The sequence below is a fragment of the Somniosus microcephalus genome, chromosome 24 (assembly GCF_052327205.1).
Source record: "Somniosus microcephalus isolate GS21.2 chromosome 24, FLI_Smic_1.0, whole genome shotgun sequence".
In the NCBI taxonomy this organism is placed as follows: Eukaryota; Metazoa; Chordata; class Chondrichthyes; order Squaliformes; family Somniosidae; genus Somniosus; species Somniosus microcephalus.
In genome coordinates this window covers 9,631,090-9,657,711 of record NC_141010.1, presented here as the reverse complement: position 1 = coordinate 9,657,711, position 26,622 = coordinate 9,631,090, and the positions used below count along the sequence as shown (strand labels likewise).

Here is a 26,622-nt window from a genome sequence, read left to right as displayed (position 1 = left end):
TATACAATGTTTGAGAGGTGAGAAAGGATCTTGTGTTGAAACTGTGAAAGAAAAATCAATGAAGGTGCAGGAGGTCTATGTTCCAGGGATAACTGGGATGATTCCTGGGATGGCAGGACTGTCGTATGAGGAGAGATTGGGATGACTAGGCCTGTATTCACTAGAGTTTAGAAGAATGAGAGGGTATCTCGTGGAAGCGTATAAAATTCTGACAGGGCTAGACAGACTGAATGCAGGGAGGATGTTTCCCCTGGCTGGGGGGTCTAGAACGAGGGGTCACAGTCTCAGGATACGGGGTAGGACATTTAGGACTGAGATGAGGAGAAATTTCTTCACTCAGAGGGTGGTGAACCTGTGGAGTTCTCTACCACAGAAGGCTGTGGAGGTCAAGTGACTGAATATATTTAAGAAGGAGATAGGTAGATTTCTAGACACAAAAGGCATCAAGGCGAGAGAGCAGGAATATGGTATTGAGATAGAGGATCAGCCATGATCATATTGAATGGTGGAGCAGGCTCGAAGGGCCGAATGGCCTACACCTGCTTCTATTTTTCTATGTTTCTATGGGGGCGATTTTCTCACTGGAGGTGAGATGGAGGTGGGTTTTGGCTTGGGTGTGTCAGAAACTCGCCTCCACTGATAGTTTTCAAAAAATTGAGATTATCCCGTGATTAGCCACTTGATTTCAGAGGTGTGGGATGCCTTGCTCAATTAGTGTTTTGGGACTGAAACTCGCCTCTGTTGACAGCACTTTTCCAGTATAATTTTATGGCTTCTTGCTCCCTTGGCTCATTCCACAGCATTTCTGCATTTCCTGCACCACCTCCAACATCTTTTGAGAAACCACTGTGTCCAATTCCAAGTTAAAGGTCTACCCGAGGCTCTTGGACGAGGTGCTGCAAATGTTGTTGGAGGGGGTGACAGCTAGCATGGAGGTGCTCTTCCACTCATCTCGGAGGAAGAGGCCTGCCAAAGAAACCAAGGCTGTGTGGGTACAGCTGGCAAGGGATATAACCTCCAGATCTGAGTGCAGATTGGGTGACTGTTTATGTGTATTGATGAAATATCATCCCTGTTGGAAAGCATTAACATGATTTGATGCCAAAATGTTGGCGTTATGCCATGTTACTTAGCCTTAGGCAGCTCCACATTGCGGGCACTGCCACACTTGCAGTGTCAGGTTGGTGGCCTGACTGAAAGGAGGCCAGAGAGTCATGTCCATTGTCAATGAAGTCCTAGCATGGAGCCAAGGGCATGTGCCAACTTGGCCAACCTATACAGATCTGGCCATGATAAGTTAATCCCTGGCAGTCATGTGCTCACGTGCTGCCACTGCCGCTGGTCGAAACACCGGCGCTCTGACCTCCTCCTGCTCCTCCTCCTCCAGATTATCCTCCTCCTCCTCAGCCTCCTCCTCCTCCTCCTCACCCTCATCCTCATCTGAGGTCCAAGGTGAAAGGAAATGAATGTTTCCCATTCTGCTTGCAGATGCTTCCTCTGGGGAAGTGCTCGTTGTAAGCGGGGCGAGGTTCTTCCCAGGAGGCCCCACAGTTGATGGAGTCAAGCTGTAGCACCTCCGACTTTGGAAGGCCTTCTAAAAGTGGTCAGAGACCTTTTAAAGCTAAGGTCTGGCACCTGCAAGTAAGCCTTGCTGCAGTGAACGATGTCTTAGACCTGCAGCAGTGAGGAGGCCACCCACGAGTCAACCCGCCAGGTTTACCTGGCCTGGTTCAGAAGTTGGGTGAAGCACGCCAAAATGATGGTAAATTCAAGAGGGCCTTTCAAAATAGGATTAGAGAGGCCCTTAACGAGCATTTGCAGTAGCTAATTAACGCTATGGCCAGCTGGAGGCGGGAGTGTTTCCCGACCGCCAAAACCGGCACCGGCGAAATCCCACGGAGGCGGGTTGGAGTCAGGTTTCTGACCTGACCTCAGTAATTCGAATTTTCCCGCCTTTCCCCGACTCCAAACCCGCCTCCTCCAGCGTCAGAAAATTGCCCCCTATGTTTCTAACTGATCTTCTAGACCATGAGTGGCCAGCCTGTGGTTCATCAACCACAAGCCCTGGCAATCTAGCCTCCAAAAGTCCAACCAACACAATTTGTGCTTATATTCTTAATCAGTGGTTGGTTGCAGTTTGAATGTTTGGAGAGGCCTCTTCTTAACATTTTATGCTTCATTGGTTGATGAATGCTAAATCAGAATGTGTTGGTATCAACAACCTGAAATATCTGCAATTTAATGGGAACGTCGATTTAAACTTTATACGTGGCCCCCCCCCGAGGATCAATGCTTCATCTCTAAGCATTCCACAAGCAGGACAGCGCTTGGATTGAATGCCCCGATAATAATGCAACTATTCATGGGAACATTCAGGAAAATCTCCCGATTTTTCCATATGGCCAGTCGCACCCTGCTTGGACACCAGTCATGTTCTAGAGAAACAGCTGTTATCAGAATAATGTGCCCGGCCTGTTGGAAATTTGACTGGTGTTAGATTCCGACTGGCACACCTGGAAGCTTTCGGTTCGGAGGTAGAGGGGGAAATTCATGCCATACCGCAAATATAATTTCTGGTCCCAGGACTCTTTTTTTGGACAGTAGGTGGTGACCTGAATGAGTTTAGTATTTGAACGTAGGCTAATGTAATACAGTGTGTTTCAATAGTTGACGTTGCAATGATACCTGATCTTTTCTGCTTCAAAGCTTTGAATATTTCTTACAGCAGGGCTTCGAGGCTTGGAGCGCCTGCGAGTTCAGGGATGGAGGGAACAAGATCGAGGCCAAGGTAAGTGAGATTATTGCGAAAAGAAATGGGGACTAAAAGGAAAACTAGACTGGTGGTTGGAGGGAACTGCTTGCAGTCATGTTTGGGGCGGGGTGGGGGGGGGGGATGTGAGTGAGATCAGCACCAGGAAATATTGGAGTTTAACCAAGATTGCAGCCACAGGGAGTGAAAAAGGTGGCTGGGGAAAGATCACCAAGACTAGGAATGAAAGCACTCCAGGATGGCATCTAGTGTTTTTGAAGCAGAATTATTAGCATCAAAGTTCTGCTTTCCTATCCAAACCTTCAATGTTCTAAAGCTCGTGGAATTAATTTTGAACCGAGTCCATTGAGCACCATGTATGGGCATTCAGTTAAGAAGTTGAGAGTATTCGCTGGCACGGGCTCAACGGGCTGAATGGCCTCCTTCGGTGCTGTAATCATTCTATGATTCTATGATCACAATATCCATGGGTTTTTCTACATGCTAATTTAATGTGGGGTTAAAATCTACTGTTACACTGTCATAGTTTATTCCTTACTATATTTGCCCCAGAAAGGGTACTTGGGGAAGCCCCTTCCCAAATTAGGAATATTTTGAATACTCTGGTTTTCGTTGTCTTTTGCTATCTCACAGTGTAGTAGGTTGGAATTGAGCACTCCCTCCAAGCAATCTCAGATCTAGGAGGGTCTTCTGATCCTGATCTGGCAGGATGTTTCCCCTGGCTGGGAAGTCTCGAACTAGTGGTCACAGTCTCAAAATAGCGGGTCAGCCATATAGGACTGAGATGAGGAGAAATTTCTTCACTGAAAAAGGGTTGTGAATCTTTGGAATTCTATACCCCAGAGAGCTGTGGATGCTCAGTCGTTGAGTATATTCAAGACAGAGATCAATAGATCTTTGGACACTAAGGGACTCGAGGGATATGGGGATAGTGCAGGAAGGTAGAGTTGAGGTAGAAGATCAGCCATGATCTCATTGAATGGTGGAGCAGGCTCAAAGGGTCGAATGGCCGACTCCTGCTCCTATTTCTTATGTTCTTATGTTTGAAGTACAAGGTGAACTGCTGTTTTCAGACGGGATAGAGAGGGAGGTAAAAAGGGAGGGGGGTCGTGGTATTGATTAAAGAAACTATTACAGCTGTGAGGAGGGATGACATGTTGGAGGGATCATCAAACGAGGCCATATGGGTCAAACTGAAAAACAAAAAAGGGGCGATCACACTGCTGGGAGTGTACTACAGACTCCCAAACAGGGAGAGGGAGATAGAAGAACAAATAAGTAGACAAATTTCTGAGAAGTGCAAAAATTATAGGGCAGTAATAGTAGGGGATTTCAACTACCCCAATATTAACTGGGATAAAATTAGTGTGAAGGGTATAGAGGGTGCGGAATTCCTAAAATGCATCCAGAAGAACTTTTTTAGCCAGTATGTAACAAGCCCAACAAGGGAGGGAGTGGTTCTGGACTTAGTTTTAGGGAATGAAGCTGGGCAGGTAGAAGGCGTATCAGTGGGGGAGCATTTTGGTGCTAGTGACCATAATTCTGTTAGATGTAAGGTAGTTATGGAAAAGGACAAGGATAGACCAGGAATAAAAATTCTAAATTGGGGAAAAGCAAATTTTGCTAAGCTCAGAGGGGAATTAGCCATAGTGGACTGGAAACAGCTACTTGAAGGTAAATCAGTGTCAGAGCAGTGGGAGGCATTCAAGGAGGAGATCCGGAGGGTTCAGACCAAACATGTGCCCTTAAAGAAAAAGGTGGGACTAACAAACCTAGAGCCCCCTGGATGTCTAGAGACATACAGGGTAGGATAACGAAAAAAAGGGAGGTGTATGACAGATACCGAGGGCTAAATACTCCAGAATCTTTAGAGGAGTACAGAAAGTGCAGGGGTGCAATTAAAAATGATATTAGGAAAGCAAAGAGAGAGCATGAAAAATTCTTGACAAGTAATATCAAGGAAAACCCAAAGATGCTTTATAAATATATTAAGAGTAAGAGGATAACTAAAGAAAGGGTAGGGCCTATTAGAGATCATGAGGGTAATCTGTGTGTGGAGGCGGGAGATGTCGGTAGGGTTCTTAATGAATACTTTGCGTCTGTTTTCACAAAGGAGAGGGGCGAAGCAGACATTGCTATCGGGGGAGGAGTGTGAAATATTAGATGAAATAAACATAGTGAGAGAGGAAGTATTAAGGGGTTTAGCAGCTTTAAAAGCGGATAACTCCCAAGGCCCGGATGAAATGTATCCCAGGCTGTTAAGCGAAGCAAAAGAGGGAATAGCAGAGGCTCTGACCATCAATTCTCTCTGGCTTCAGGTGTGGTGCTGAAGGACTGGAGAACTACTAATGTGGTACCCTTGCTTAAAAAGGGAGAAAAGGATAGTCCAAATAATTTCATTTAGAAAGACACGGATTAATCAAGGATAGTCAGCACGGATTTGTTAAGGGAAGGTCATGTCTGACAAACTTAATTGAATTTTTTGAGGAGGTCACAAGGAGGGTAGTGCGTTTGATGTAGTGTATATGGACTTTAGCAAGACTTTTGATAAGGTTCCACATGGCAAACTGGTCATGAAGTTAAAAGCCCATGGGATCCAGGGCAAAGTTGGATTCAAAACTGGCTCGGAGACGGGAAGCAGAGGGTAATGGTTGATGGGTGCTTTTGTGACTGGAAGGCTGTTTCCAGTAGAGTTTCGCAGGGCTCAGTACTAGGCCCCTTGCTTTTTGTGGTATATATCAATGATCTAGACTTTTTTAAAAATTCATTGATGGGATGTGGGCGCCGCTGGCTAGGCCTGCATTTAGTGTCCATCCCTAATTGCCCTTGAGAAGATGGTGGTGAGCCGCCTTCTTGAACCGCTGCAGTCCATATGGTGTAGGTACACCCACAATGCTGTTAGGAAGGGAGTTCCAGGATTTTGGCCCAGCGACAGTGAAGGAACGGCGATACAGGTCCAAGTCAGGATGGTGTGTGGCTTGGAGGGGAACTTGTAGGTGGTGATGTTCCCATGCGTCTGCTGCCCTTGTCCTTCTAAGTGGTAGAGGTCACGGGTTTGGAAGGTGCTGTTGAAGGAGCTTTGGCGAGTTGCTGCAGTGCATCTTGTAGATGGTACACACTGCAGCCACAGTGCGCCGGTGGTGGAGGGAGTGAATGTTGAAGGTGGATGGAGTGCCAATCAAGCGGGCTGCTTTATCCTGAATGGTGTCGAGCTTCTTGAGTGTTGTTGGAGCTGCACTCATCCATGAATATAAGGGGTATGATTAAGAAGTTTGCAGATGATACTAAAATCGGCTGTGTGGTTGATACTGAAGAAGGAAGCTGTAGACTGCAGGAAGATATCAATAAATTGGTCAGGTGGGCAGAACAGTAGCAAATGAAATTCAATCTGGAAAAGTGTGAGGTAATGCAGTTGGGGAGGGCTAACAAGGAAAGGGAATACAAATTAAATGGTAGGACACTGAGTAGTGTAGACGAACAAAGGGACCTTGGAGTTCATGTCCACAGATCCCTGAAGGTAGCAGGCCAGGTAGATAAGATGGTTAAGAAGGCATACGGAATGCTTGCATTATTAGCCATGGCATAGAATACAAGAGCAGGGGGGTTATGCTTCAACTGTATAAAACACTAGTTAGGCCTCGTTACAGAATGCCCTGCAGCCGTTCAGTGACATCCTTGACCCTGGAACCAGGGAGGCAACGTACCATCCTGGAGTCATGTCTGCGGCCTCAGAAACGCCTGTCTGTTCCCCTAACTATTGAATCCCCTTTCACTATTGCTCTCCTTCTCCTCTCCCCCTCCCCCCTCCCCGCCCCCTGCCTGTACAGCTGAGCCTTCCACGGTGCTGTGGACTTGACTCTGGCTGCACTCCCCAGAGGAACCATCGCTCTCACCAGTACTCAGCACCGAGTACTGGTTGTTGAACAAGATGCACTCGGGACTCCTGCACTACCTGCCTGGTCCTCCTCTTCTGTCTGACGGTCACCCATTCCCTCTCTGCCTGCACACTCTTAAGCTGCGGGGTGACCAGCTCCTGAAACGTGCTATCCACGTAACTCTCAGCCTCGCGGATGCACAGCAGTGATTGCAGCCGCCGCTCAAGCTCCGTAACCCGGTGCTTGAGCTGCTGTAGCTGGCGACACTTCCGGCACATGTCGTCGTCCAGACCACGGGAGGTGTCCAGGACTTCCCACATGGCACAGGATGTGTATTCCACGGGTGTGAGCCATACATCTAATTAACAGACTATTTACTAATCTAGCTGGAATACACTTAAAAACTTTAAGAAAGCCATGTAAAAACACTTATCAGATACTCACCAATCAGCTCCTTTTTGAACGTTTAATTTTTAATCCCGGCTCTTAATTTAAACCAATGCCCAAGATAAAGTGAGAAATACTGACCAACCAATCACTTCCCTGCTTTCCTGTGACGTTAATCCTTGTTTTTGTTGTCAGGTCCGCGGCCTCCGCTCTCTGGCCTCGCTCTGCCGCGCTCTTTATATCTTCAGGCTCCGCTCTCGCTCCCTCTCTGGTCCGCGGCCTCCGCTCTCTGGCCTCGCTGTGCCGCGCTCTTTATATCCTCAGGCTCCGCTCTCGCTCCCTCTCTGGTCCGCTGCCTCCGCTCTCAGGCTTCGCTCTGCCGCGCTCTTTATATCTTCAGGCTCCACTCTCTTTCCCTCTCGGGTCCGCTGCCTCCGCTCTCGGGCCTCGCTCTGCCGCGCTCTTTATATCCTCAGGCTCCGCTCTCGCCCCCTCTCAGGTCTGCTGCCTCCACTGGTGTTCCCACAATGGTGTTAAATAGGGAATTCCAGGAATATTGACCCAATGACTATGAAAGAGCAGTGATATATGTCCAAGTCAGGATGGAGTGCAACTTGGAGGTGATGGTGTTCCCACAATATTGCTGCCCTTGTCGTTCTCAACGGTAGAGGTCACAGGGTAGGGAGGTGCTCTCGGAGCAACCTTGGTGAGTTGCTGCAGAGCATCCTGCCGAGCTTTACACGCTGGAGCCGCATTGCGCTGGTGGTGGAGGGGATGGATACTGAGTCCAGCAGCAGGGACACTGATCCTGGGAACTGCTGTGTTCTGGATGGTGTCGCGCTTCAGGAGTGTTGTTGCGGCTGCGCCCACCCAGAGTGTTCCATCGCACTCCTGACTTGGGCCTTGCTTGGAGAGCCTTTGAAGGGGTCAGAAAGTGAGCCATTCATCAACCTCTCCGCAGCTCTTGTATCCAGTGCGTCTTTTCTCCCAGCTCTGAGGTTGGCTGAAAGGGACAACTCCGAGCTGAATGTCAAAAACAAAGTGGTCAAGCTCTTAAAATGGATAAAGTTAATGAGTAACAGGACTAAACATCTTAATTGCGTCTGTGAAGTATACATTGTAAAGAGTGATCATAGACTGATTATTAAAAACCCAACTGAATCAGTTTAGGTTTATTTGTTCCCCTTTTAAAATTACTCCCCCTCCTTACCTCGGGTAGGCGGGTCCCAGTGCGGGTCAGGTACCCGCCTCCTTTGAAACTGGCATGGAGGCGGGTTGGGGGCGGGATGGGGTCGGGACCCCCCCGATTTCGGGATTTTAACCCCCCACACGCCTCCAATCCTGCCTCCACGGCCCAATGAAAATCCTGCCCACTATCTCTGGTAGTACGTTCAACAACCTCCGTGTAAAAAAAAAAAATATATATATAGTTTCTGCTACTCTCAGAAATCTCTTGCATTTAATCTTCTAATCATGTTCCTCATTATAAACCCTGAAATAAAGTAGTGGAAGCAGTTTGATTCTATCTACACTTATCATCCCTTCACAATTTTAAATCTCTATCAAATCACCCTGTAATCTCCTCTCTCCTAACAACAACAACAGCCCCAGTTGCTCACTGTTTAAACTCACTGAGCTACTATCGCTCCAGCTCCTTTATACTGCTGGGCTCAATCACTCCTCCGAGGCCCGAGTCTTCTGATGGCATCAGCACTCTCTTATTGTTTTCTACTGAACAACAGTAGAAAACATGGTAAATTTAAAGAATGATAATTCTTCCTTGAAATTCTTTTACCCAAAGGAAGTCCCTGTGATGCTCTTAACCTTGCCTGAGAACTTTGATCGCTGACGTCAGAGGACTCACGGAGGTATGAAGAAAGATTGGACAAGCTCGGGCTTCTCGGCCTTGAAAGGAGGTGACTGAGCGGGGACTGCATGGAGTAATTTAAACTTCCCATCCTTGTTTTCAAATCCTTCCATGGCCTCGCTCCTCCCCATCTCTGCAACCTCCTCCAGCCCTACAAACCTCCGAGAACTCTGCGCTCCTTCAATTCTGGCCTCTTCTGCCGCCCCCATTTTCCTTCGCTCCACCATTGGCGGCCGTGCCTGCAGCCATCTTAGGCCCTAAGCTCTGGAATTCCCTCGCAAAACCTCTCCACCTCGCCACTTCTCTCTCCTCCTTAAAGACACTACTTAAAACCTACCTCACCTGTCCTAACGCCGCCGCCTTTGGCTCAGTGTCAATTTTATTGTCTGGTTATGCTCCTGTAAAGCACCTTGGGACGTTTTGCTACGTTAAAGGTGCTATATAAATACAAGCTGTTGGCGTATATATGTTAATAAACAGATTAGGGAAGGTACATCTGGAAGGTGACTTATGGCTGAACTGCGAGTAGGACAAAGGGCCACAGGTTCAAACCTAGAACAGGTATCAGGAAATGCTTCTTCACATGAACTATCACATGGTACGGACTTCTAGATGGGTAGTGGAGGCGAGAACCCCTGGAACCATTTAACAAACAGTTGGATGCTCTGATTGGGGGGAAAGCTATAGATATTTCTGGATGGATGGGCCAAAGTGCCTTCCTAATCTCTGATTATCATAGGAACTCTTGTTGCTTGTTCAAGCCCAATCCTTTCCTCTACTCTTTCCAAATGTGCCTGGTTTGTTCATTTGCTAAATTTTGGAGAGAGGCAGAGTTGGAGGCACATGCTTTGTCAAAATGTCTGAGGCACTGGGTGTGTGCACCAGCCAGCGAGTCACTGAGCCTGCCAACCAGGGTGGTCCCAGCTTGAGTCCCTGGTCTGTGCTGAGTTAGCTGACCTCCAACAGGGCATAGGTAACGATGCAACAACTTGCCTCTGTCTCCTGGCGCTAGGGCGAGGGGTGCAAAACCAGCCAGTGTCTCCCATCCTGACCATTATTCAGTGATTCCGCCTGGAAAATATGTGCATGTGGGCATTGGGTGAGAACAGGATCAGACTGGGTGGCGATGCCACCCATGGTAGCCCGCTAATACTCACTTTCAAGGTTCACGTGATGAGTGGTCGTTTGGGCAAGGTTCTAATGGGGTGGCTGGTGACTCTGGTACTTTAACCCAGCGTGGGTGAGCACCTTCAGGAGAGAAGGGAAAGTTGAGAATTGCGGAACTACACAGTTTGTGTGTTGTACCATTGTGGCCATTCCCTTGATGATGATCATTCCCACTTAAAGCAAAATCGCGCCTCTCCCTCTCCACTCATGTGTAGGGCTATGGACAGTCATGGGACTGCCATCTTCACCCAGTGTATCGGTGGTTAGTCACTGCTGGCTGTGCCGTTAGGGATTAGACGATTACCCAATTTGTGTGGACAGAGGGGGCTTTGTATGCGATTTCTGTGCAGGGCTGCTGTTGACTTGGTCCAGCTGCTATAGTGGGCCAGGAATTCGGGACCAGATTTCAAAGAATATCTCCTGGTTCAACATATCTTACTCTCAGACTGGGCTATCTTACCGACTGTGAGTAAGCTGAGTTACATGGGACTTCCAAGGGCCATATTGCCAGGGCTTGGGGGATTCGCGTCTCAAGGCCGAAGATAGAAAATATATAAATATCTACATCTCAAATAATGTATTCTTTCTGTGCAGGTGTAGTGCCATCGATTGCCCCCTCCCCCTACCCACCAACTCATCTAAATCTGCAATTGTTTAAACCAACCACATTCAATAATTGATTGGGGGAGGGCTGTGCCCCGGCTGTCACGTCAATGATATGAACGAATGGGTTAAAGTTAGGAGGAAATCTCAGAGTTTGACGATGGTGGGGTCGAGGATGGGGTGGAGTCACAATGAAACATAGAAAAATAGGAGCAGGAGTAGGCCCTTCGAGCCTTCTCCGCCATTCAATATGATCATGGCTGATCCTCTATCTCAATACCATATTCCTGCTCTCTCCCCATACCCCTTGATACCCCTTTTGTGTCTAGAAATCTATCTATCTCCTTAAATATATTCAGTGACTTGGCCTCCACAGCCTTCTGGGGTAGAGAATTCCACAGGTTCACCACCCTCTGAGTGAAGAAATTTCTCCTCATCTCAGTCCTAAATGTCCTACCTGAGACTGTGACCCCTCGTCCTAGACCCCCCAGGCAGAGGAAACATCCTCCCTGCATCCAGTCTGTCTCGCCCTGTCAGAATTTGGTGGGATTGAGGATGGGGGAGGGGGTGACAATGATGGGATTGGGGATAGGGAGGGGTGACAATGGTGGGATTGGGGATGGGGAGGGGTGACAATGATAGGATTGGGGATGGGAGGGGCGACAGTGATGGGATTGGGGATAGGGAGGGGGTGACAATGGTGGGATTGGGGATAGGGAGGGGCGACAATGATAGGATTGGGGATAGCGAGGGGTGACAATAATGGGATTGGGGATGGGGAGGGGGTGACAATGGTGGGATTGGGGATAGGGAGGGGGTGACAATGGTGGGATTGGGGATAGGGAGGGGCGACAATGATGGGATTGGGGATAGGGAGGGGCGACAATGATGGGATGGGGGAGGGGTGACAATGATGGGATTGGGGGAGGGGGTGCCAATGATGGGATTGGGGGAGGGGGTGACAATGATGGGATTGGGGATGGGGAGGGGGCGACAATGATGGGATTGGGGATGGGGGAGGGGGTGACTGATGGGATTGGGGATGGGGGGGGGCGACACAATGGTGAGACCCAGGAGGCGGTCTGCTTGTTTCTGTGGGGTCCTTGCTGATGTTTTGAATGTCACTCCACACCGTTTGCCAGCAACGCTGGATGTTTGGGCACCGCCAGAAAATATGAGCACCTGAGCCCCTCCAAACTCTGCTCCACCTCCAGGCCTCCACTTCCAAAGGTGTCTGGGAGATTGTGCGTTCTTTTTAAAAAATCAGTGGCTATTTTTTCAATTTGCTGGGATAGTTACAGGGTACGGTAGTGTAGTGCAAGTGGAAAAAGACCCAATGATTTTTCTCCCGGGTGTTGCTCCCAGCCATGTCCTGGACATTAACCTTCAATTCCTGGAGACTCCAGGGCCAATCCTGGAGGGCTCATCAGAATGGGCCTATAATCTCTGGAGTTTAGAAGAATGAGAGGCGACCTCATTGAAACATATAAGATTCTGAGGGGGATTGACAGGGTAGATGCTGAGAGATTGTTTCCCCTGGCTGGAGAGTCTAGAGCTAGGTGGGGGTGGGGGGGGCACAGTCTCAGAATAAGGGGTCGGCCATTTAGGACTGAGATGAGGAGAAATTTCTTCACTCGGAGGGATGTGAATCTTTGGAATTCTCTACGTCAGAGGGCTGTGGATGCTGAGCTGTTGAGTCTATTCAAGGCTGAGATACACAGGATTACATAGGATTTACAACCTGGAAACAGGCCATTCGGCCCAACCAGTCCATGTCGGTGTTTATGCTCCATTCAAGCCTCCTCCTGTCTTTCCTCATCTAAATCTATCAGCATAACCCTCTATTCCCTTCTCCCTCATGTGCTTGTTTAGCCTCCCCTTAAATGCATCGATACTATTCGCCACAACCACTCCCTGTGGTAGCGAGTTCCACATTCTCACCACTCTCTGGGTAAAGAAGTCCCTTCTGAATTCCTTATTTGATTTCTTGGTGACTATCTTATATTGATGTCCTGTAGTTTTGTTCTTCCCCACATGTCAAGATATATTTTTGGATTCTAGGGAATCGAGGGATATGGGGATCGGGCAGGAAAGTGGAGTTGCGGTCGAAGATCAGCCATGGTCTTATTGAATGGCCGAGCAGGTTCGAGGGGCTGTAAGGCCGACTCCTGCTCCTAATTCTTATTATCTTGGCAACCCTACAGTAGCTGATCTTGGCCAGTGTGCTAAGTCAGGCTGGAGAAACTGCAGCTTTAAGCTGCTGATATTGATAACACCAGAGGGAGAGGGAGAGAAGTAATGGGGAGGAATCACTGAACAGCCATTGGCTGGCTGCAGAGCCGTGGTTCAATGCCTGAATCAGCTGATAATCCAGCAGCCTCACATTGTGAGAACCTTAGTCACTCCTCCTGGTCCATCTCATTAATGACGCCACCGGGATTCACCACTCGTACGAAAAATATATATATCCGAGGGGAAGAGGTAAAGGGAGGGGGGGGGGTGGAAAACGAAGGAAAGTTAGTCAATAATTTGAAAAGGACAAAAAAAATGAGCAGGGCATCGAACGAAAGTGAGAAGTGGACGCACTGGGGTTAAAGAGCTGAGCAGGAGGCAGGTATATCAAGCTCGACTGTAAGGCGGCTGGAATGGCTGAGGACTGCAGCTAATGCTGTGCAGTAAAAAAGCACAGAGTGTGTGTGTGTGTGTGTGTGTAGACAGGTGGAGTAGTGGTAACCATGGAGAGAGCTCACTTCCTTTTTTTAGGATGCAGTGATATCACGTTGCAAAGGTCAGTGTTGTGAAAGACATTCAGCGCTGCCTCCCGGGTCTGCTGTTAGCTCAGTGCAACAGCCACCAAACAGAGAAAGCTTGAAGGCATTGTAAAGGATAAAATACTACGGGAGGGTTTCTTTTAAATACGGTCTGGCAGAGCGATCATTCTCACTGAGATGGATTCTTGTGGGTGGTTGGATATGATGCCCGTGATTTCTCTTTAATCTGCTGTCCAGGTAAGGGGCTAGACTCACCTGAACTTGTTGACATGTCTGTTGTGTGTTTGAACAGTCAATGTTGGTCTTTCATGCTTGATTGCGACTGCACCCGAGTCTGTGGACTCACTGATGTAGTACACGCTGTTAACTCCAGCAGTGAGATTTAAAGTGAAAGAGGCTGCTGTTCCTCTGGGCTGTTGTCGTCTGTCAATTTAAAGGTGTGTGGTCATTATTAATGATCATTATCAACATACAGGTGTTAGCCCAGAGTGTGGTCTGTGAGACTGCTTCAGTCTCCGGGCGAGGGTTCCAGTGTCTTTAAGAATAAAAGAGCAATCACTGCAAAGTTCTGACTGCAATCAGAGCCTAAAACTTCTCTTAAAGCCAAGAGTACAGGTACCCAGGAACAAGGCGCAGGTTGGAATCTAATCCAGGGGTGTTCCGTTGGTTTTTAGGTAGCATAGTGGATATCTGGGTGTGAGTTGCAGGTCGGAATCAAATTAAAAAGTTCAGAATGTTTATGTATAGAATGACAGATACCTAGGGTGAGTTACAGGCTGGAATCTAATTGTGAGGTTTGAATGGTTTATATTATTATAGATATATATCAGATAATGGGTGACCAGGAGTGGATTACAGGGCTGGAATCTAATTGTGGTGTTCAGATAAGGTTACAAACCATGAGATGGTGTTTAGAACTGTCCTGAACCCTGAGATTTAAGCTATTTGTATGTATGCATATGTAACGTTAATATATAAATACACAATTATGGCCCCTGACCATTGACATGCCGACTCCAAGATAGGCGGGGTGCGGGGAGGTCAAAAGCGGCTGAGGAATCCAGCAAATAACCTCATTCCCCCAATCTGTTGACCTGTGCAGTCTCAACAATAAGACTGACTCTTTAAAAAGGGTCCTGAGACCAGAATCCCTCTTTTAAATTAACATAAACAGCAAGTGTCTCGCAGCAATTAACGGCAGGTCATCACTGACACTCTTTTTGTTCTGTGTCCCACCTGGCAGCTGGACAGTCTGGCCGGCTGGGCGGGAGCCAACGCCAGCGACTGGAGGTGACAGCTGGGGACCCATGGGCGGGGGTGGGGGGGGGGGGGAGGCTGGAGATCGGGGCCTGGGGGAGGCAGAGGCTGGAGATCGGGGCCTGGGGGAGGCAGAGGCTGGAGATCTGGGCTAGAGGTTTGGGCTGGAGATCGGGGCCTGGGGGAGGCAGAGGCTGGAGATTGGGGCTGGGAGGAGGCTGGAGATCGGGGCCTGGGGGAGGCGGGGGCCAGAGATCTGGGCTGGAGAGCGGGGCTGGGGTGAACGTTGGAGATCGGGGCCTGCAGTAGGCGGAGGTTTCAGATCGAATCTGTGGCGGGGGGGGAGGCTGGAGATCGGGGCCTGGGAGGAGGCTGGAGATCGGGGCCTGGGAGGAGGCTGGAGATCGGGGCCTGGGAGGAGGCTGGAGATCGGGGCCTGGGAGGAGGCTGGAGATCGGGGCCTGGGAGGAGGCTGGAGATCGGGGCCTGGGAGGAGGCTGGAGATCGGGGCCTGGGAGGAGGCTGGAGATCGGGGCCTGGGAGGAGGCTGGAGATCGGGGCCTGGGAGGAGGCTGGAGATCGGGGCCTGGGAGGGGCTGCAGATCGGGGCCTGGGAGGGGGCTGGAGATCGGGGCCTGGGAGGAGGCTGGAGATCGGGGCCTGGGGGAGGCGGAGGCTAGAGATCTGGGCTGGAGATCGGGGCTGGGGCAAACGCTGGTGATTGGGGCTGGGGGCGCGGATGTTGGAGATAGGGGCTGGATGTGGGGGGCGGAGGGCTGGAGATTGGGGCTGGGGTGGCCGAAGGCTTCCTTGAGGAGCCTGGTGGGAGCACTCCTGCTCCTCCTGGCCCTCGAGGACTGCTGAAACACCCATTACCTTGTCGTGCCGGCAGCTCCTGCCTCCCTTTCACTGCCGGGTTTCCCAAACCCTGGGAAACCCATGCAGCAACAGTGAATTTTAAATCAGGCTCCCAATTGCACTGTGGGAATCCTGATTTAAGTATGTTAATGAAGTGCCCTGCCTCTCCACGACAGGTTACTCAGAGGTCACGATATCCGTTGCTGTAACAGAGGCAATTGATGGGGTCGCGTTCCTCGTATTTAAGTCTTTGACGCCCGCCCCCCCATGACCCTCTCCCGCCCGTCGCTGGGGTTTGGGGCGGTTAATATTGAGGCCTTAGTGCCTGGAGTTCACACAAGTTGTTTAAGGATTCCAAAACCATCAGCTCTCTGTTTATTGAGAATTAACATGCATTAGATTACAGCAAGTGCTGTGTCTGGTGTACACACAGAATCTAGTATCTGGTTCTTTGGCATCTTTAATAATGACTCCTTCATCTTATAAACGCTATTGCAGCATCAAAGTGGGATAATGATAATTCTGAGAGGGAAGGGTGAACAGCCAGAGGTTGTGGTCCATATCGGTACCAACGACATAGGTAGAAAGAGGGATGAGCTCCTGCAGGCAGATTTCAGGGAGCTAGGAAAGAGATTAAAAAGCAGGACCTCAAAGGTAGTAATCTCCGGATTGCTCCCGGTGCCACGTGCTAGTGAGTATAGAAATAGGAGGATAGCGCAGATGAATGCGTAGCTGGCGAGATGGTGCAGGAGGGAGGGCTTTAGATTCCAGGGGCATTGGGACTAGTTCTGCGGGAGGTGGGGCCTGTACAGGCCGGACGGGGGTTGCACCTCAACAGGGCCGGAATCAATATCCTCGTGGGGAGGTTTGCTAGTGCTGTTGGGCAGGGTTTAAACTAATTTGGCAGGGGGATGGGCACCAGGTTGTAACATTAGAAAGGGGAAATAAAGTGCTCAAAGGATTGGGAGAGTCAGAGAGCTCTAAAGTAAGAAATAGTAAGGTATTAACTGGGGTCAAACTAAGAGAGAATATAGGATGGTCTAGGATGGGTTTACATTGTATGTATGTAAACGCATAAAGCGAAGTAAACAAGGTAAGTGAGCTGCAGGCACAAATAGCCACATGGGAATATGATGTTGTGGCAATAACTGAGACCTGGCTCACAAAAAGGGTATTAAATATTCCTGGTTATAAAGTGTTCAGGAAAGGTAGGGAAGGAAAGATAGGAGGTGGTGTGGCAGTATTGGTTCAGGAGAATGTTACAGTGCTGGAGAGGGAGGATGTGCTGGAGAGGTCAAGGACAGAATCTATATGGCTAGAGTTAAGAAATAATCGAGGTGCCATTACACTACTAGGTGTATTCTATAGACCACCAAATAGTGGGAAAGATATGGAGGAGCAAATTTGCAGAGAAATTACAGAGAGGTGCAAGAACTATAGAGTAATAATGGGGGACTTCAACTATCCTAATATAGACTGGGATCGTAATAGTGCTAAGGGCAGAGAAGGGGAAGAATTTCTGTAGTGTGTTCAGGAGAACTTTCTTGATCAGTATGTTTCCGGCCCGACGAGGGAGGAGGCATTGCTGGATCTGGTTCTGGGGAATGAGGTAGGTCAAGTGGAGCAAGTGTCAGTAGGTGAACATTTAGGGAACAGTGATCATAGTATCGTAAGGTTTAGATTAGCTATGGACAAGGACAGGGAACAATCTGGAGTAAACATGTATAATTGGGGGAAGGCTAATTTCAGTGGGATGAGAATGGATCTGGCCCGGGTAAACTGGAATCAAAGATTGGCAGGCAAAACTATAATCGAACAATGGGCTGCCTTTAAAGAGGAAATAGTTCAGGTACATAACCATTAGGGGGAAAGGCTGGGCAACTAAAGTCAGGGCTCCCTGGATGACGGAAGAGATAGAGAATATGATGAAGCAGAAAAAGAGTGCGTATGACAGATGTCAGGTTGCAAATACATCTGAGAATCAGGCTATATATAGAAAGGTCAGAGGAGAAGTGAAAAAGAAAATAAGAGGGGCAAAGAGAGGGCATGAGAATAGAATGGCAGCCAACATAAAAGGTAATCCGAAAATCTTCTATAGACACGTAAATAGTATAAGGGTAGTAAGAGGAGTGGCGAGGCTGATTAGGGACCAAAAAGGAGACCTATGCACAGAAGCAGAGGGCATGGCTGAGAACTAAACAAGTACTTTACATCTGTCTTCACCAAGGAAGAGGATGCTGCCATAGACATAGTAAAGGAGGAGGCAGTGGAGATACTTGATAGGATAAAAATTGATAAAGACAAGGTATTAGAAAGGCTGGCTGCACTTAAAGTAGATAAATCACCAGGAGCGGATGGGATGCATCCTCGGATGCTGAGGTAATTGATGGAGGAAATCGCGGAGGTACTGGCCATAATATTCCAATCCTCCTCAGATATGGGGGTGGTGCCAGAGGACTGGAGAATTGCAAATGTTACACCATTGTTCAAAAAAGGGTGTAAAGATAAACCCAGCAACTACAGGCCAGTCAGTTTGACCTCGGTAGTGGGGAAGCTTTTAGAAACTGTAATCAGGGACAAAATTAGCAATCACTTGGACAAATGTGGATTAATTAATGAAAGCCAGCATGGATTTGTTAAAAGCAAATCGTGTTTAACTAACTTGATTGAGTTCTTTGATGAGGTAACCGAGAGGGTTGATGAGGGTAATGCAGTTGACGTAGTGTACATGGATTTCCAAAAGGTGTTCGAGAAAGTGCCACATAATAGGCTTACCAGCAAAGTTGAAGCCCATGGAATAAAAGGGACAGTGGCAGCATGGATACGGAATTGACTAAGTGACAGGAAACAGAGTAGTGGTGAACGGTTGTTTTTCGGGCTGGAGGAAGGTATACACTGGTGTTCCCCAGGGGTCGGTTCTAGGACCAGTGCTTTTCTTGATATATATTAATGACTTGGACGTGGGTGTACAGGGCACAATTTCAAAATTTGCAGATGACACAAAACTTGGAAGTATAGTGAACAGTGAGGAGGAAAGTGATAGACCAGGAAGGCATAAGACAGGCTGGTGGAATGGGCAGACACGTGGCAGATGAAATTTAATGCAGAAAAGTGTGAAGTGATGCATTTTGGTAGAAAGAATGAGGAGAGGAAATATAAACTAAAGGGTACAATCCTGAAGAAGGTCCACGAACAGAGAGACCTGGGGGTATGTGTGCACAAATCGTTGAAGGTGGCAGAGCAGGTTGAGAAAGCAGTTAATAAGGCTTACGGGATCCTGGGCTTCATAAATCGAACTATAGAGTACAAAAGTGTGGAAATTATGATGAACCTTTATAAAACACTGGTTCGGCCCCAACTGGAGTATTGTGTCCAATTCTGGGCACCACACTTTAGGAAGGATGTGAAGGCCTTGGAGAGGGTGCAGAGAAGATTTACAAAAATGGTTCCAGGGATGAGGGACTGCAGTTACGTGGATAGACTGGAGAAGCTGGGGTTGTTCTCCTTTGGAGCAGAGAAGGTTGAGAGGAGATTTGATAGAGGTGCTCAAAATCATGAGGGGTCTGGACAGAGTAGATAGAGAGAAACTGTTCCCATTGGCAGAAGGGTTGAGAACCAGAGGACACAGATTCAAGGTGATTGGCAAAAGGCGACGTAAGAAAAAACTTTTTGTACGCAGCGAGTGGTTAGGATCTGGAATGCACTGCCTGAAAGGGTGGTGGGGGCAGATTCAATCACGGCTTTTAAAAGGGAGTTGGATAAGTATCTGAAGGAAAGAAATTTGCAGGGCTAGGGGAAAGGGCGGGGGAGTGGGACTAGCTGAAGTGCTCTTGCAGAGAGCCGGCACAGGCTCGAAGGACCGAGTGGCCTCCTTCTGTGCTGTAACCATTCTATGATTCTATGAGTGTTCTAGTTAACTCCTGCTGCTCTGCCACCCTGTTTGGTGTGATTTACATACAGTAACACTTACGTCATCCAGGAGTTGACTGTTGCTTTTGCCAGGAGTGTTATGGAAAATAAAATGTCCTTTCGTGTGCCAAGTGTTAAAGGTCATGGTGGAATTTGTCAGATGACGGGATGTTTATGCCGCAGGTCCTTATTTATATTGTGCAATCTGGCGGAAGGGCTAGTGTCATGGAGGCATGTTGGAAAACACTTGCTGTTTAAAAGAAAGACTTGCATTTATATAGCGCCGAATGTCCCAATGCGCTTTACAGCCAATGAAGCACTTTTTGAAGTGTGGTCACTGTTGTAATGTGGGAAACACAGCAGCAATTTGCGCACAGCAAGCTCCCACAAACAGCAATGTGATAATGACCAGATAATCTGTTTTTGAGTGATGTTGATTGAGGGATAAATATTGGCCCCAGGACACCGGGGATAACTCCCCTGCTCTTCTTCGAATAGTGGCCATGGGATCTTTTACGTCCACCTGAGAGAGCAGACGGGGCCTCGGTTTAGCATCTCATCCAAAAGACGGCACCTCCGACAGTGCAGCGCTCCCTCAGTACTGCACTGGAGTGTCAGCCTAGCTTTATGTGCTCAAGTCCCTGGAGTGGGGACTTGAACCCTCAACCTTCTGACTCAGAGGCGAGGGTGCTACCAACTGACACTCAGCTTATGTTAACTTAAAGATGGATTCTTGCCTCAATTGCTTTTAAAATGTTATTTTTTGTGGGTACCCTGTTGTCCTGCTAAGTTGCTGATCTGAGCACTGCTGTTGGATGAGAATTTAATTTAACTTGAACATCTTGCATACTTTTATTTTCCTCTATTTTTTCTTTTTTGTTTTGAAGCCTTTAGTTTGCCAAGATGCACGCTCCTGAAGTCCTTTTTAAATTACTGCTGCCGTCCAAGTTGCAGCCAACAAATTTGAAAAGTTGGTTATCCTTTTTGCTGGTCCCATTATCACGCATGAGTTGGATGAGATGGACCAATTCATGAGTTCACAACACCCTCTGGTCCAGTGACACCTCATGGGATATGTTTAGTGCCATTTATGACCAAGGACCCATGTTTTACAGACCACACTACTCCTACCTGGATATGGCACAGGAGACACCTCCAGAAACTGCAGAATCAGTGATTGAACTTTGCAGCCATGACCCAATTAGGATTACCCACACAGCTACGGATACAATGCCATCGCCAGAGTTATTATTATAATAGGTGGAGATGTTTAGGGAGGGAATCCACAGCTTAGGACTCAGACAGCTGAAAGCACGTCCACCAATGGTGGAGCAATTCAAATTGGCAATGAGCAATAGGTCTAAATTGGAGGAGCGCAGAGATCTCGGAGGGTTGTAGTGCTGGAGGACGTTACAGAGATAGAGAGGGGGCGAGTCCATGGGGGATTTGAGCATGAGGATGAACATTTTTTTAAATTATAAAAGTTGTTCAAGCTAAGAGTCCGCCTAGAGTGAGGGTTCTGGAGACCTGCAAACAAGTAGCCTTCCTGACCTCTCAGTACGTGGCCAGTGCGGAGTAGAGAAGGCAAGGTTTGGTTGGAAAGTGGGGGGTTCTGAGCCTCAAACAGGCCCTCAAGAAACAGAATACAAGCCAGTGAAAATCGGGGTCAAACTGTACAGGACTTGGATCAGACCACAGCTTGTGTACTATGTCCACATCTGTCACCAAGACCCAAGGGAGACATTCGAGGTCGGAGGTGGTGCAGAGATGGTCCACGAGCCTGATCTCCAGTGTTAATGGTCCGAGTTGTGCAGAAAGACTGGAGATATTTGGGCTCTTCCACCTTGAAAGGAGGTGTTTGAGAAGTGATTTTACAGAGTTATATGAGATTAAGGGAGTAGGAAATGTGTATCTGAAATATTACTATAAACTAAATTGCAAAATTAAAACAAGGAGTCACAGTTTCAAAACTAGTAAAAGGCAAATTAAGGACTGACATCAGCAAATCTTTCTTCACACAGAGTGTGAACAATACAGGGAATGGACTTCCAGATACAGTGCAGGTGGAAACCCTGGAATCATTTCAGAACCAATGGGATACTGCAATGGGGGAACGTCAGGATTTTTTGGGATGGATCAACGAAGATGGGCCTTATGGTCTTCCTCTTGTGACCATGCCGTTATTGAGGTCCTTCGATTCACTGCCCCCCCTCCCCAACACTAGCAGCCAATTCTACATCTGAAATTCAAAATACTATTAAATTGAGTGCCGAGCCCATCAACAGGGGAACTGGGTTTGAGAAGTTCAAGAATATCTCAGCAGAAGGAAGCAGCCTCGTGCTGAGATAATGAGACAACACTGGCTCAGTGATTGCATCTCGCGAACTGCACATTCAGTTAGGGTAGTGAAAGCAGGCATCATCGAGAGGTGGATAGATGCTATGATGGGAGCCATGTAGGTTCTGTTCGGATTGATGGGCTGAATGGTCTTCCTCGTGCGTATTCGTCTTGTGATCTGTGTGTTCAGCTCTCTCTCAATCGAAAGAAAAGAAGAACTTGCATTTATATAGCGTCTTTGATGACCTCAGGATGTCCCAAAACACTTCACAGCCAATGAATTATTTTGTTAAGTGTAGTCCCTATTGTAATGTAGTAAACACGGCAGCAATTTGTGCACAGCAAGGTCCCACAAACAGCAATGCGATAATCTGATAGTCTGTTTTTACGTAGAAACATAGAAACATAGAAGATAGGAGCAGGAGTAGGCCATTCGGCCCCTCGAGCCTGTTCTGCCATTTAATGAGATCATGGCTGATCATCCAAATTCAGTACCCGGTCCCTGCCTTCAGTGATGTTGGTTGAGGAATAAATATTGGCCAAGACACTGGAGAGAATTTCCCTCCTTTTCTTCAAAATAGTGCCCTGGGATCTTTTATCAACCATCTGAGAGAGCAGGCGGGGCCTCGGTTTTACATCTCAACCAAAGGACAGCACCTCTGACAGTGCAGCACTCCCTCAGTACTGCATTGGAATGTCAGCCTAGATTTTGTGCACAAATTCCTGGAGTGGGGACTTGAACCCACAACCTTCTGACTCCGAGGCAAGGGTGCTGCCCACACTAGCCAAGGCTGACACCTCTTGTGCTCTGTAACTCTATTTTCATGAGAGAGAAAAACAAATTCGAAAGGAATTTGAAGTTATGGAGCATTTACCTTCCAGCGATGATGTCCATGGTGTCCCGAGACTTTAGTAACAGCGCTGCACCACAAACGAGCAGCTGGTTCTGGAAGTGACCCTCCCAAAGATACAGTGGAGCCAAAACAGCCATGTAAACAGCGTCTCTGGGAGCACCCACCAGCTAGCTAGGCTCCCTTCATCCCACCATTGGCGGCCGTGCCTTCAGCTGCCAAGGTCCTAAGCCTTGGAATTCCTTCCCTAAACCTCTCCGCCTCTCTCTCCCCGCCTTTAAGACGCTCCTTAAAACTCTCATCTTTCACCAAACTTTTAGTCTCTTCTCCTTTGGCTCAGCATGTTTTTTTTTTGTCCAATTACGCTCCTGTGAAGCACCTTGGGACGGTTTTCTACCTTAAAGATGCTATATTTAAGGCTGAGGGGGGACCTGATTGAGGTGTATAAAATTATGAGGGGCATAGATAGGGTAGATAGAAAGGAACTTTTCCCCTTAGTAGAGGGGTCAATAACCAGGGAGTATAGTTTCAAGGTAAGGGGCAGGAGGTTTAGAGGGGATTTGAGGAGGAACTTTTTCACCCAGAGGGTGGTTGGAATCTGGAACTCACTGCCTGAAAGGGTGGTAGAGGCAGGAACCCTCACAACATTCAAGAAGCATTTAGATGAGCACTTGAAACGCCATAGCATACAAGGCTATGGACCAAGTGCTGGAAAATGGGATTAGAATAGACAGGGCTTGATGGCCGGCATGAACACGATGGGCCGAAGGGCCTCTTTCTGTGCTGTATAACTCTATGACTATAAATGCAAACTGTTGTTGTAAGTTTAGACTGCTATGCAGGCTAATATGGTTTACTGGTTGCCGTGCTGTGCTTTGGAGAAGGTCCAGCGGTCAGAAGTGAATGAATACGTGGCCTTTAGACTGTATGCACAGTTTTCTGTCTGTTGTTACTGACCCTGTGGAATTGGCCCTGCAATAGAAACAAGGTGGAGAGTGTGTTGTGTTATATTGTTGTTGCGGTTACCAATCGTTCAGCACCAACTGTTAAAAAGAAAAACTACTTTTATTATAAGGTTTTAAGAATTTTCATGTTCAGCAGCTCACTAACTGCTGATGATGTGGAATTTTCTCCATAATCTAAGCAGCTGACAAACTCCATCTTACGGACCGATGTCTCCGGTCTGGATTTCCACAGTTGCTTCATTGCGACTGTCATGAATCTTATCATTCGTGAAGAAATAACTCATGAAATAACACTGGGCGGCCAGCTGGTGGCGCCGTCCAAGGAGTATAAATACTCGGGCGTGGGCCCAGCTTGCCCAGGACGTTTTTGTAACCAGGAACTAGTGATGTAATTAGAATCTCATGGTTGTGAAACAGTTGATTAAAGCCTTGTTTTATACTCAACCAAGTGCTTAGTGAGTTTTCTTACGTCGGCGACATTGGCCCAAATCTTGCTGGAAGAATGAGGCGGTGTTAACGATGCAGGCCGTTATTAATGTGCAAGTCGCCCAGCGAGTTCGGGGGATTAAGAGATACACCAGGAGTTGCGAATCTCCGGAACCCGCTGGTCGGTTTACGCCGCTCTGGCGCTGTTTGCTTCATGCAAAAGGCATCTCGCCCCCAGCCTCCCCGTTATTTTTAAGAGGTTGCTGGATTTGCAGCTTAATTGCCCATTAAACTCGCCGCAGAAAGTTCGGGCTTCTACTGAACAGCACAAGTACCCTTTTAATGTTGTGATAATCGTTAATGACTGCCAATCCACCTCTCCGGCCCAGAAAGGGAACGGTTTATACTGTCGAGTCTCATTCCTGCAGGTGGTAAATTCTTCTTAGAGATTTAAAGCATTTAAAATTTGATATATTTAAATTTTTTCCTGATTTTCCTTTGTCTCTTTTTAATCTCTTTCTTTCCCTCTCTCTCTTTCTCTTTCTGTGCCTGATTTGACTCCAATTCACCCAATTCCCTTCTCTCTCGTTTCTCTTGTTTCTTTCTCAATCCTTAAATCTCACTGGTTGAGGAGATAGACAGCTGGTCCCGTCGTTCACTAAGATCCCAGATGCCCTCGCTGTTATCAGCTCTAACTCCCAGCGAGGCACGGCGCAATTATTTTTCAAGCTGAAGCGGTGCAGGAAAAAGTCTAACGGGGGCTCGCTGCAAGATGCCCCCCCCCCCCCCCCCCCCAAAGAACCGGCCCGTTAATGCAGCACGACTAGTGTTTAAGGGAACGTCTCCAAATTCTTAAACGGGGCAGAACTGCAGTAATACAGAGCTGTTGGTATCAAGGAAACCATGGGACTGAGGTTGCTCATCAAGAAGAATGAGATGGATTAAAGTCCATTGAAACACGTACGGCTGTGTTTATTTTTAAAAGTCCGGCTTATTATTATTTTAAATCTAAATGGGTGGAGTCTCACTCCAGGTTAGTCTGGTTTGAGAGACCTGCCAATATAAGCATGATTTTAAATGACCTTTTTCACTAGTTAATTTTATAATGGGGTCTTCCTGGTTTTTTTTTTAAAAGCCTTCCTCTTGCATTTTGCTGTCAATATTCAGCGTGGTGCACACACTGTCAGTTCACTGGGTCACTGACCCTCTCTGATATTGATCCCTCACCCGGGAGAATACAGTACTGGTTATTGCTCTCCCAGCAAGGTGTTCAGGAGCAATTTCCTGTTTGGAACGAGTGACCCCTAACCTTTGTACAATTCTGGGCTTAGTCACAATGGAGGGTGAAATTCCCTTTCTTTAAAAAGAAAGACTTGCATTTCTCCAGCGCCTTTCGCAACCACCGGCCGTCCCAAAGCGCTTTACAGCCAATGAAATACTTTTTGAAGTGTCGTCACTGTTGTAATGTAGGAAACACAGCAGCCAATTTGCGCACAGCAAGCTCCCACAAACAGCAATGAGATAATGACCAGATAATCTGTTTTTTTTTTTACTGGTGTTGATAACTCCCCTGCTCTTCCAAATACTGCCACGGGATCTTTTATGCCCACCCACGAGAGCAGACAGGGTCTCGGTTTAACGTCCCATCTGAAAGACGGCACCTCCGACAGTGCAGCGCTCCCTCGGTGCTGCACTGGGAGTATCAGCCTAGATTTTTTTTGTGCTCCAGTCTTTGGAGTTCGGGGACTACTAACCCACAACCTTCTGACTCCGAGGCGAGAGTGCTACCCACTGAGCCACGGCTGACTGCTTAAACAAAAGTCGATCCAGTTAAATGGGCAGCATTTCCACAATCAGGCAGTAACATATTTTTGTTGTTTGTGAGGTGATGTAAGAAAAGTACTAGGCACTTGGTCTAAGCGCTAAACAAAGCTTTAATCAACTGTGTTACAACATGGAGGTCTAGTTGTGTCCTTCACTAGTTCCTGTAAAAGAATGTCCTGAGCAAGCTGGGCCCATGCCCGAGTATTTATATTCTCCCTGGACAGCGCCACCCGCAGGCCGCCCAGTATTATTTCATAAGTCGTTTCCAAATGCATGACAAGATTCATGTCATGAGGTATTTTTTTGGCCCAGCGATGGGTACAAATGAGTGGCCACTGCGTCACATCTTTATCAATAAAGATTTATCAGATTTTTTTTTTTTAAAGTCAAGGTTGTTTTCCCTTTAAGGGGGAGATGGAAATGCGCCATTGAAAGATTTTCCCCTGCCCTCATGACTTTGGCTTGTGTTCGCATGCAAAACATGACTCAATATTAAGGCAAATGAACTGTGCATTAGGCCTTTAGCACAATATCAAATTGTACTGTGGGTCACTGAGGGAGTATTACAGCTGTAGCCTTTGACCTCTCGGAATGCCCAGGAGATGCAGGTTCTGTGCTATTCCCTGTTGCAAGCACGTCCCGACCTTTTAAGTACAGGATGAGCGGATCAGCTGATGTTGGCCAGCTGGATGGTGCCCGGTGCCAAGGCCGTCCGATCCCAGGTCGGGTACAGAGTGGGGCGAGGGAACGAGGAG

At 47.7% G+C, this 26,622-nt stretch overlaps 1 protein-coding gene across 7 annotated transcripts in view; it reads left to right on the top strand.

Annotated features, from left to right (window-relative positions):
- The window catches only part of srcin1a (SRC kinase signaling inhibitor 1a), a 496,431-nt gene that overhangs the window by 65,410 nt on the left and 404,399 nt on the right, over positions 1-26,622 (top strand). For 5 of the 7 annotated variants that reach the window (XR_015073440.1, XM_085966198.1, XM_085966197.1 and 2 more), the window contains exon 3: positions 2,726-2,788. Coding sequence is in view for 4 of the 7 variants with exons in the window: in XM_085966198.1 (XP_085822324.1) it covers positions 2,726-2,788 (63 nt within the window). In the remaining 3 variants the exon portion in view is untranslated. Of the gene's footprint in view, positions 1-2,725; positions 2,789-13,152; positions 13,678-26,622 lie in introns of those variants that run through there. The other 2 variants (XM_085966195.1, XM_085966194.1) reach the window with 1 other exon arrangement.